At 51.3% G+C, this 11,516-nt stretch overlaps 1 protein-coding gene across 1 annotated transcript; it reads left to right on the top strand.

Moving 5' to 3' along the window:
- Positions 1 to 7,625: 7,625 nt before the first annotated feature.
- Positions 7,626 to 10,178, top strand: RIPPLY1 (ripply transcriptional repressor 1). Its single transcript, XM_032618952.1, has 4 exons — positions 7,626 to 7,768; positions 8,640 to 8,715; positions 9,330 to 9,394; positions 9,932 to 10,178. The coding sequence occupies exons 1-4, from the start codon at positions 7,626 to 7,628 to the stop codon at positions 10,176 to 10,178; spliced, it is 531 nt and encodes a 176-aa protein (XP_032474843.1).
- Positions 10,179 to 11,516: the final 1,338 nt, after the last annotated feature.

The following is an 11,516-nucleotide window of genomic DNA, read 5'->3' as shown; positions in this document are numbered from 1 at the left end:
GGAAGGGAGAGGTAGAATTTGAGACATGGGGGAGACAGAAGGCATTCCAGACCTAGGCAGGGGTAGAGATGATCACGTGCAGGGCCAATGTAGTAACAAGCCTGCTGGAAGCGAGAGGGGAAGCTGGGTGGAGTCAGAAGTGAGGCTGAAGTTATAGGGAACACTGTGAATGCCTGGCTTATTCTATCAGTCATGGGTTGCCAATGCGATGTGTGAGCAGGATGGAAGCTGTGCTTTAGGAAGCTGAATCTGGCCAAGTATGCAGGAAACACCTGAAAGTGTGTGGGACAAAAAGAATTAATACCAATTTACCTACAGTATTTCATTCCATCCTCACTCAGGCCCTGTGAGATGGGTACTCCTTCAATCTTCACTACAACCCTGTGAGGTAGGCGCCATTACTATCTCATTTCACAGATGGGGAAATTGAGAAATGAGAGGCTAAGTTATTTGCCCCAGGTCACACAGCTAAGTGCTAGAGCTGGAACACACTCCCAAGTCCATCTAACTCTAAAGCCCAAGCTTTTCCACTTTAAGGTCTACTGCAAAAATATAGACGTTAGATGATAAGCTAGTGTGAGCTGAGTCCAGAGCTGTCACGAAGGAAGCACGGACAGAACTTCGGGTTGTCCCTATTTTGTAGTCGAGAGGTGGTGCCATGGACGGATCAGGCCCAGTCCCAGGGCACTGGTGATGGCTATGGTGGAGATGTGCTCAGCTTGTGACACCAGTCACCCACTTTCATTGGCCCCCTCTGCCACCCGCCTAACTCTACAGCAGCACACGGGCCTTGAAGCGGGGTACCCGGGGCAATTGCTAAATGGACCACACTCTCCACACAGCTGGATTCTAAAATCTCAAAGAGCGCTGAAACAAAACAGACTTGAATCCCAGTCTCAGATCTGTTCCTCACTAGCTATTTGGTAAGTCACTTAATCTTCCTGTGCTTCAGTTTCCTGCGTGCCTTTAAATGGGAGGAATCATAGTACCTACCTCATAGGGTTTCCACAAGGAGTAAATGAAATAATAAAGCAATAAAGCGCTTAGCACAGCGCCTGGCACATCGTAAGGGCTCAATACATGTTAACTATTTTTGTTGCGGTGCTGGTTATTCTTACTAGTTTGTCAGGATCCACCTCCCAAGAAGACATCTGGCGCTAGTTACTGGTATCTTTGCTGTTTACTTAGGCAGGATCTGCAGGATGCCGAGACTAAAAAGAAAAGAGAAGAGAATGCACTACTGAGAACGCAGCATCGCTGCATCTTCCCCAGGCCTCAGGCCAGGCTGGGAAAGGAAGCTGGCTCAGAGAAGAGGCTGGAGAGTCTGGCCAGAGGAGCCAGGGATGGGGCTGGATGGATCTGATGGAGGAGGGAGTGACCTTCCCAGGCATCCTCCCTCCCACGCCTCCTGCCTCCTCAGCGCTCTGTTTTTCTAGGCCCCTGCCGTCCAAACGAGGAGCAAATGGGGAGCTGGGAGGGGCTCTGTCCAGAGAGCCCATCACCACATGGGCCACAGCCCTGGCTCAAATGGCGGCCAAGAGGCAAAAAGCGCAGGGGGAGAGCTGACCCGGTGACAAACTGTTCTCCAGAGGGGACCCCCTGTCCCAGGCACCCAAGGGGCTGGGCCCAAGACTTGGCACATTTGGGACATTTGGACTTGAGGGCAGAAGCCCCAGGCACCATTTGCTAGTTCTGCTTTGGGGACAGGCTTGGGTAGGAAGAGAATTGTCCCCTTCCCTCCTCTCTTAGAGCAGGCCCTGCCTAGCTTCTTGCGTCCGCTTGGCCCCCATTCTGGTTTTTAGGCCTCCTGCCCTTAACCCCAGGGACCCTGGCTCAAGAAGCAGACGCTGGAGAGAACGAGTAAGATCTCCTTTCCCGAGGTGAGAGCAGAACCTGTTCTGGGCCTTTCAACCTGGCATTTTAGGTCCTCCTCCGGTTTCCTGCTGGCCTAGGCTCTCCCTCTCCTCTGCTCGGCCCGCTTTCTGCACCGGCCCCCAGTGGCAGGGGGTGCAGCTCAGTGCTTAAGAGCACAGAGACTACCCGAGTTCAAATCCCAGCTTTGTTACCTGTAGTTCTGTGACCTTGGGCAAGTACCTTAATCTCACCTATAAATGAGGCTAGAAATAGTATCTTCTTCACAGGGTTGTTTGTGAGACTTGAATGAATCCGTGCAAAATGCTTAGAACAGGGCCTTGTACATAAATGTTTAACAAATGTTCTGTCCTCTTACTATCCACTCCTGTGCCAGGATTACATTTCCCCTTCTCTCTGCCCACATAAGCCCAGCCCCACTCAATCACCCCTCTTCCATGAGGTCTCCCTGGCATCACCTGTTCTCCTGACCCCTGTTACACTCCCTAGTGAGACTGGACCCATTTTGAGAGCAAAGACTCTGACATGAACAGCACTAGTTAAATGAGTCCCAGAATAACCTCTAGCCCCTTGAGCGCAGTCAAATTTTATGACTGGGACCCACAGTAAGAAATGGATTTTAAAGCGTCATCCAGGACATGCATTTGTGTATCTTTCAATCTAGATCTAGATATTTGGCTAAAGCAAAAGCTTCACAGAACAACATATACCCTTGCCCCATGTGATTCACTTTTCTATCTGCTATTCATTCATTTTGTCAAATGCTGTCTGCAACCCACTAAATCGATTTTAAGCTCTGCCACTGGTTGTGACCCACAGTGTTCCCCGTGACAAGTCGCATACAGGGTGGGATTGAGACCTTCAGCATCTCTAAACCGTGAAATGATTACAGGTGCAAGGAGTGACCTGTTTATAGAGTGGAGGTCTCTAAAGGGGAGCTGCAGTGGAGGATGGGCAACAAAGGGCTTCGACTGCCACACAAAAGAGATTGGACTTTTCCCATAGGCAATTGGGAATCACTGGAAGTGTTTAAGCCCAGGAAGAGCATACTCAGTCCTGTGTTATAGAAAGACCACTGGAGTGGCTGTGAGGAGGATGGATCAGAAAGGCCAAGTCAAGGATGGGGGAGCCTATCTGGAAGCTGCTTCGAGCATCCAGGTGACAGAGGACAGATGAGGCCATAATTGAAGAAACAACCAGGAGAGTGGGGAGCACAGAGGGGACAAGCGTGAGAAATGGTGAAGACTACAACCAATGGGGCTTGGTGGCTGAGGCTTTTAGCTTGAGTGACTGGGCCAATATGATGCTGCTTATCGAGGCAGGTACAGAGGAAGTTTGTGGGAAACAAAACCAGTTTGGTTTTGGAATGAGTTTGAGACACCTATCGGGAAAACTTCAGGCTGGAAATATGGGTCAATTTTTCATTCGTTGAATAAACATTAATGGGACTGACATAGAGAAACTAACACTTTTATTTTGCCAAGTAGGGACATTAAAGAAATAAATTAATATCCATCATTGCCATCGTTTCAAGAAAGAGAGAATATTTTGCCACCCCAAAATTAGGAAAGGCATAATGTCAGAGTAAAAGACAATGTTTTATAATTGAATACATTGAGATTTTTGAAAAGCTCTACCTTTGATGTTTTTCCCATTTTGCCGTGACCTACTGAAAATATTACTGTGTATCAACCTCATTTGTGGACTCTAATTGAGAACCACGGACGTGAGGACTGAGCAGAGGAAGAGAGGTCAGCAAAAGATACCCAGGGGGATGGTTCCAGAAGTAGGAGGGAAACCAGGAGAGAGTGACCAAAAGAGAAGGGAGAGCCTCAGAAATGAGGATTTGGCCAACAGGGCCTTTGGCCACCCAGAGTTCAAAGAGATCATTGAACTTGGCAATTAGGAGGTCAGTGGGGACCTTTGGTAGTGCACTTTCCCTAGGAGGATGGGGCTGAGGCCAAACTGGAGTAGGTTGAGATATAAATGGGAAGTTGGGAAAAGTATAGACTCTACTTTCAACAAATCTGAGGGTGAAGGAAAGAAAAGAGAGAGGGAAGGAGGGAGGGGAAGAGAGAGAAAGAGATGGAGAGAGAGAGAGAGAGCAAGTTAGGGGAGCAAGAGAACACATCTAGGGAAGGAGGGACCTTGTTCTGGGGGATGACAGAGACAGGCACTTTATAATCAGGAGGGAAAGAGCTGGAATAAAGAAGCTGAAGTTTCCTGAAGAGAAAGGCCTGGAGGAAGGCCCCAGAGAAGGAGGGTGGATGAGGCCACGGCCCCCCGGGTGAACAGATTAGCCTTTAACGAGAGGGGCACATCGTCCCCTGAGAAGGGCGGGCTGGAGGGGAAGGAAGTTGGGGAGGCAGGCCAGGTTTGGGTGGGGGGCAGGGCATTGAGGTAATTCACGCTTGAAAGCCTCTGTTTTCTCAGGGAAGTGGGAGCAGAGGTTGTTCTGTGGGGAGAGGGTGGGGCGGGAATGTGGTAGGAGCTGAAGGAAGTTTGGAACGTGGCCCACGGATTGTGGAGACTGGAGCTGGGGAGTCGACAAGGGAACATGCTTCAGGGTGGTGGAGGGGTACCAGGCCTGGCTGAGGTTGACCAAGTCTTCCCCCCCTCCCTAGGTCTTGTCTCCCTCCCTAGGCTGTCAGAACCTTGAGGCAGTGTCCGCTCCTCTTTCTAGACCATTCTCTTGCCTGGCAATGCCCAGCAGTGTCTGGCCCAGAGGAGGTACCCAGCCCTCTCGATGCTCTGGCAAAGCCATCACCGACAAAACCCAGAGGCACTGTAGGGCTGTTAGGGGGAAACAGAGGTAGGATCGTAATTGCCCTGACAGGAAGTGCTTCATTTTGGTGGTCCCAGACCTTTCCTGCCCCCTTGCTGCCCACCTCACTCCTGTCGCGTGCTGAGGGCAATGGAGAACAGCCAGGCTCCCATTTTTGCCCAGCAACCCTTGTCGGCCTTAAATCCTTCAGGCTGGGGAGAGGCCCCCAAGAGGGGCCAGTGGTTTCATCTCCCACGAGCTGAATGAGACTGAGGTAATTCTTAGGAGGTAGTTAAGACAGAGCAGCTGTGTAGGGAGAAGAAAGATCCATGAACACAGGCCTGAAGGCTACCTGGGCTCTGGGAAAGGATGAGAGAGCTGGCGTGAGGGGGGAACTCCGAGGACTGCTGCTCAGGGGAATGAAGGGGCTGGACAGCCCTGATCATGAAAGACTGTGGCTGAGTAAACACAAGTTCACGGTTGGTTGGGAATGAGCCCTGGGCTCTGGAGGAATAGCTACCTCTTCTCCCATTCTGTCCCCGCTCCTGCCCATTTTCAGAGTCCATGGCCACCTAGAGATCAAAAAGATCCCCGGGTGTGACAATAGGTCTGTTTCTTTCTCCTTCACATACCATCTCCTTCCAGCCCAGTCTCTTCAACCTGGTTCCCTCTCAGGCGCTCATCTGAGCCATCGTATTGACACAATACAAGCACATTTTCATCTTCTGGAGGCAAATTTAGCAAGAACCCTCAGAGACTAACAGAAACTCGGGCTCCCCAGCAGAGCAGCCCTGCTCACTATCTCCTGCCCCACCCTCTAGATTTTCCACTCCAGGATCCAGGATCCACGATCCAGCCTGCACTTATACAATTCAGGGACAGAGAGCTTAGCCCAGCCCAAGGCTCCACTCATTTCGCCGCATATAATAAAGCTCTGTTTATTGAGGGCCAGTACAGTGCCAGGTCTCTGGTTTAGGTGTTGGCTGGACTGTTGCAAAGTTTTCCTTTGATTGAGCCAAAATGTGTCTCCCTGTAGCTTCTACCCATGGGCCTCAGCCCTACCTTTGAAGTCACACAGAACAAGTGTAATCTCATTGCAGTCTAATCCTCAGATATTTGAAAACGGCTGTCATTTTCCCAGGAGTTTTCTCTCCTCTGTGGATAAGCATCTCTTTCTTTCTTTCTTTTTATTTTTATGTGTCTTTACTTTTTATTACCCAAGGGGTATCAGGGCTTGCAGAACTTTTAGAAACACTCAGAAAAGCCTAAAGAAGGAAGTAAAAATCTACCACAATCTCACTCCCCAGAATGACCACTGTAACCTTCTCCTTTCTTCTAACCAGTCTCTCTCTTTTTTTTTTTCCTGTATATGCTACACCTTTTCTTTTTTCTTACCAAAACAGGATCATCCTCTAAGTTATATTGTACAGGTTTCTTTTTTTCACTCTTCAATATATTAACTTTTTCCCAATCCTCTACCAAGCCAATTTTAATATAAAATTGTATAACCGTTCAATGATTTATTTAACCAGCTTTCTAAAGTGAGACATTTGGCTTGTTTCCAATTTTCCTTTGCTGCAAAGAACACAGTGGGGCTGGAATTTGAAGTGGGGTGAAGGTAGGGGGTAGGTGAACAGAGAAAAGAAGAGCCCTTGAATCAAATTATTCATACTATTCTAGCATCTGATTTTTTTTTTTTTTTTACATTCTGTGTCGATAATTATACCTCCCAGAACATGGTTGTGAGTGCCCGCTCAGTACTCGGTTACAAGAACTTCCTCTAATTAACGTAACTGGTTTCCTATTATTGGACATTGAGGCGGTCTCTAGTTTTTGACGATTACACACCCGGCTGTGACGAATATCCAAGAAGCTAAATAAATCCGCGCCGGCGCTCGACACTGAGGTTAGGAGGCATATTTTCGGACCTCTAATGCATAAGGAACCTGCCAGTAGTTGTAACTGCAAACTTTTTGACAAAGACCCAGAAGACTGGCTGAGGCCGAGACCGTGGCTCAGCGGCTGGGCTTGCCCGGGGTCAGTACCCATTTATCCAGCCCCCCCGTCGCAGAGCGTTCAAGCTGATGGTGCCCTTTGGGACCACTGGGCTCGCATCCTTCTCTCACACGTGAGGGAGCCAAGGCCCCGGGGCCAGGGATGGTCAGCAGCTTTGCACCCTGGCGCCCCGACTGGAAGCTGAGCTCTGAGATCCGGATTCTGACCTGGAAACCCTAGAAATGCCACCCGCGCTCCTTTCCTGGACCACTGACTGCTGAGGCTGGAGAGGGGATTCAGGCACTTTTGCAAATGAACTGACCAGTAAACAGGAAAGCGTGGAAAGAAGACTTGAGGTTCACCCCCCGCAGGCATCCGGACCCGTCCTACCCACAAACCTCCTTTTTTTCCTTAACCCCGGTGATATGCTTAATGGCAGTCACCCCGTATCAGGTCCACCTGGCAACTCCATTTGGGGTCTGAGCTGAAATAACATGAGTCCCTCACTCGCCTTAGCCGGATCAGCTGTGCCTTCTCACTGGGAACCAGCTTTGCTAAAGGCCTGTCTACCCTGCCCTCTGCGCCAGAGAACTTTCTGTGGTTTCTAACGAGCTTCCCTCCTCCCCTCCCCACCCCTCAGGCCTTGCTACTGCCTGGGGAATTCGCACAAACAGTGTGCGATTTGCCCCTTTTGTGTTTTCCTTTCTGACTTGGAGGTAAAGAGAACCCCTTGCCCCCCACTGACTCTCTGTTTATTCAACTGGGAGAGATTTCACACCCAGCGACACAGTTCTCCCTCCCTGAGCCCCTTTTCCTAAATCTTCATTCCCCTCCCCTCCCCTACCCGTCAGGGAGCCCATCCTTGCACGGCCCTGAATAATTTATGAGTCCAGGCAGGCCTTATAAAAGGGTCTCCCAGGAAAAGCCAAAAGAGTGCGGGAGATTCTGAGAAATAGGAGGACCCCACAGCCTGCCTGGCCGTGACACCCTAAGGATGGACCCTGCTGCTCGCGCCCCAGCCCTGGCCCTGGCCCCGGCCTCAGCTCCAGCCCTAGCACAAGGCCCCCTGGTGCTCCCTGGCCTGGGAAACCCATCGCCCCTTCTCTCCTCTAGACAAGAAGTAGACAGAAGTGAACGGTAAGTGGAACTTGGCCCTTGGCAATTTGAACTCAGTCTTAGTGGGGTTCCTGGGAGAGGAAAGGAAATGAGATGTCCAGGGCACCCCTGTTCTCTGTGCCCTCTCCCCATCTCAGGCGCCAATATCTCAACTGGCTCTTCATGTCACTAATCCTTCCGGCTGGCAGGAGGGGACTTGGGGACAGTGGGCATTGCCAAAGCTGAAAGCCAAGCAGCCAGGCCCTCATGGGCCACGTTGCCCAGTCCACCGAGGGGCAAAGGGGGAGATTGCCATGAAATGTGGGTTGAACATGACCTAGGTTGCAGAGAGGGGAAAGAGGTCCAAAGTCCCCAGAGGTCTGTGACTGAAGGACCGTCTCTTTCCTGACCACCCCATAAGATTTCCATTTGCTCTTTTCCTACCTTTGGCAGGAAAAGGTAGTGGGGGAGCAGTGGACCCAGAAATATTTTTGGCCCCTTTCCCCAGCCCAGGAAGAGGGTAGAACTGTGAGCTCTACTTCCTGGAGCGGGGGCAAGATAGTTTTCACCCAAGCCTCATTCATTCCTCCAAACATTTACCGTTCACCAAACATTTACAGAAACACCTACCGTGTACCGGGCATTACGCTAGGTGTTGGGGATTCAGATATGATTGAACATAAATCTGCCCTTAAGAAGCTCTAAGGCGAGTAAACAGATAATCACCGAACAGCGTGATAACACTGTGGAAGCAGAGAGGAGGGGCGTCTGTCCTGACCTGGACCCAGGGTCCTTAAGAAATGCTTCCTGAAGGAGATGGAGTCCGAGCCACGTTTTTGGCAGGCCTCTTTTGTTATCTCAGGGAGCCCCGTCTCTTCTCCCTCCACCAGCTGATCTCTCCCCTTTGTCCTAGAGGAGCTTGTCTTTGGAGACCCTGGCTCTCCTCTACAAATGACCTCCCAAGGCAGGTGAGGAAACCTGTGGATTTGGTGAGTTTGAGCCCCTGTTCCATGTGTTCGCGCACACACACATGACCACGTGCGGGCACGCTGAACTGGTCCCTTCCCAAAGAGCCCCCGACCTCTGTCCAGGGCTGCAGTCCCCGGAAAGCACCTTCCCAGCCTTGCCGACTTTTGATTCCCACAACAGCTCTGGGAGGAAGGCGGAGCTGAGGTTTCTGGGTAATTTAGAAGATGAAGAGCCTGAGGTCCAGAGGGCAGGAGGGATGAGGCAGGCTCCACAGCACGTCCGCGGTGCAGCTGGCACTAGCGTCCCGGTCTCCTGGCACCCAACCCCGGTGCTCTCGCCCACCTCCACTCCGCCCCTGCGTCTTGTCTGCTCCAGTAGGACTCTGTCCCCTGGATGGTCTCCAAACAGGTGTTAGAACAGGGGCAGGAAAGCAAACAACCCCCCAGACTCTGTCCACTTGTTGTTCAACTAGAACCAGGACAGACCCCCTTACTGGGGGGGTGGGGACTGGACCCCAGAGATGTCTGAGGTCTCTTCTAGACCATCTTACCTACAGGCTGCTGACCCCTGACACGGAAGAGGCAGTTATCTGGCCATGCACTTTGAGCCACATGCTAGCTTTTGCTTTGGACAGGCTGCCGGTGGGGCAACAGGTGCCGAGGTCACCAAGGTTGACTCTGAGTTCCATCACCCTGTCAGGTAAGCTTCTGGCACCAGACTTGGAACTTGACATAGATCCATTCGCCCTTTGAATCCTCACAACAGCCCTGTGAGGCAGGAGGAGGGAGGTACTGCTACGATCACTATTTCATAGACCAGGAAACAGAAGCCCAGAGAGGTTAAGGGACTTGGCCAAGGTTGCCTTCCCTGGGGTCATTGTCAATGACCCCTAAGCCCCTATGGAGGGGTCAGTGAAGAAAGCCTTAGTAGGAGATGGAGGACACAGGGCTAGAAAATGCTTGGCTGGAGGCCTTCGGAGGTGGGCGGTGGGATCAGTGTCAGGACTGATACATGCCGGGGCTGGGGCTCCCCACAGCTATGAGCTATGGACCTTCCTGTCTGGAGCCATTTTGTAACAATCCAGAAGGTTCTGTTACAAAGCACCCTTTCTTCTTTTCCCTCTCATCCCATTACTGCAGGTAGAAGGGGTTTACGGGCTGGCTTCCTTCTTGGCCCTACTGACCCCTCTGCACATATGCGCCCTAAGTGGGGGCCGTGTTTCTTCTCTGTCCACAGGCTCTTCTGGCCTAAATCCCGTTCCTTTGACTACCTGTACAGCGATGGGGAGATTTTACTGCAGAACTTCCCTGTCCAGGCAACCATCAACCTCTATGAGGACTCAGCCAGCGAGGAGGAGGAGGACAAAGAAGAGGAGGAGGAAGCAGATGAAAAAGGGCCAGAAGGGTGTGTGAAGGCGCCAGGGCCAGCGCCGCACAGGGCCTCAGCTCCCTCTCCCTCCCTGCTCCTGACCTGTCCCAACTGAGCCAGTCAGAGTCTAATTGGGGTCCGGTATGCCTGGCAAGGCTTCAGGGCGTCGATTAGCCAGGAATCTCCAGGCACAGCTCTCTGGATTGAAAGTTGGGTCCTCAAGACACCGGCTCACCCTGGCTATACCCAACAGGCCTGCGAGCCCAGGCCTCTGGCATCTCACTGGGCTGCTGTTGTGTTGCCAGTGAGAGCGTCCTAGGAAGCCTAGGGGAAGGAAGACTTGCTTTCTGAAGCCCCCAGGGAGCAGATGAGGACAGAGCATTGCCACGCAGAGGGGAACTGTTACTCTTCAGGGCTTTTTGACTCTCCAGCCTTCTACGTGGCCACATACTCCTGTCTCCCCATGGAAAGCCTGACTTCTGGCTTCACCTCCACGGATTTGATACCAACACCAGATGCAAGCACAGCTGGGGTGCCTTTCTGATGGAACTTGCAAGAAAGGGAGGGGACATCTAAAAACTCAACTTGCTTTGGGGACCTCCCCCCTTTTGGCCCTTATCTACTGGGGTCTGTGTGTTGGCATGAGATGAATCAGGAGAAAAATAAACTAGATGATGTTTACCTTTTTTCCTGGAACTAGACTGATTTCTTAACTGAACTCTGCCCGCGTTGTGAACCCATGGGGAGAGGGTCAGACACCAGCTCAAGGCCACTTCATTGCTCTACCTGAGGTCAGTTGACAGATCCTTATTCATGGGAATGTACCGCGGGAGGCCCAACATGGGGCCAGGCCCTCTTCGTCAGCTTGTGCAATCAGGCTTGATTAAACCTCAAAGACAGCTTGGAAAGGGAACAAAAAGGCCCCCAGAGGGCAGCTTAAATGTCGGAAGCAGGGCTGGGGCTGGGAGAAGAGGTGAGAGGTGCAGCCTTGGTTATGAGCCTGTGCATGTGGGGAGGGGCCTTGGGAGGCTACTAAGTCCTATCAATTTTACCTTCTCAAGTCCCTTTGTATCTGCCACAGCTCAGGCCCTCAGGCCCAGCCCTGCCCCAATCAGCCTTCCTTTTCCCTCTGCAATTCATCGTCTACACTGGCCACCAGATCAGACCATGTTGTGCCCCCTGCTTAAAGCCCTATCATGGCTTTTCATTGCCTCACCAACAGTTGGACTTTTTTTTTTTTTTTAATCACAGGTCCTCTTGAGAATCCATAGCTTCTCTACTCAGACATTCGCGAATCAAGTCCTCAACTTGATATTCTAGGCCGTTCAATTACCTGGTTCTTGCCTATCTCTTCAGATTCCTATCTCAACACTCGAAGCTCATGCTGCCTGTCTTTGAATGTGTCATGCTTTCTAATCCCTCTGTGGCTTTAATCCTCTGTCTGGAATGCTTT

The sequence above is a fragment of the Phocoena sinus genome, chromosome X (assembly GCF_008692025.1).
Source record: "Phocoena sinus isolate mPhoSin1 chromosome X, mPhoSin1.pri, whole genome shotgun sequence".
Lineage (NCBI taxonomy): Eukaryota > Metazoa > Chordata > Mammalia > Artiodactyla > Phocoenidae > Phocoena > Phocoena sinus.
Note: the sequence above shows the minus strand (reverse complement) of the source record. Positions and strands in the feature narration are given on the sequence as shown.

Coding starts and splice junctions, on each gene's coding strand:
- RIPPLY1 (XM_032618952.1), top strand. CDS start 7,626: ATGGACCCTGCTGCTCGCGCCCCAGCCCTGGCCCTGGCCCCGGCCTCA. Junction 7,769..8,639: donor GAAGTAGACAGAAGTGAACG/GTAAGTGGAACT, acceptor CCTTTGTCCTAG/AGGAGCTTGTCTTTGGAGAC. Junction 9,395..9,931: donor GAGTTCCATCACCCTGTCAG/GTAAGCTTCTGG, acceptor CTCTGTCCACAG/GCTCTTCTGGCCTAAATCCC.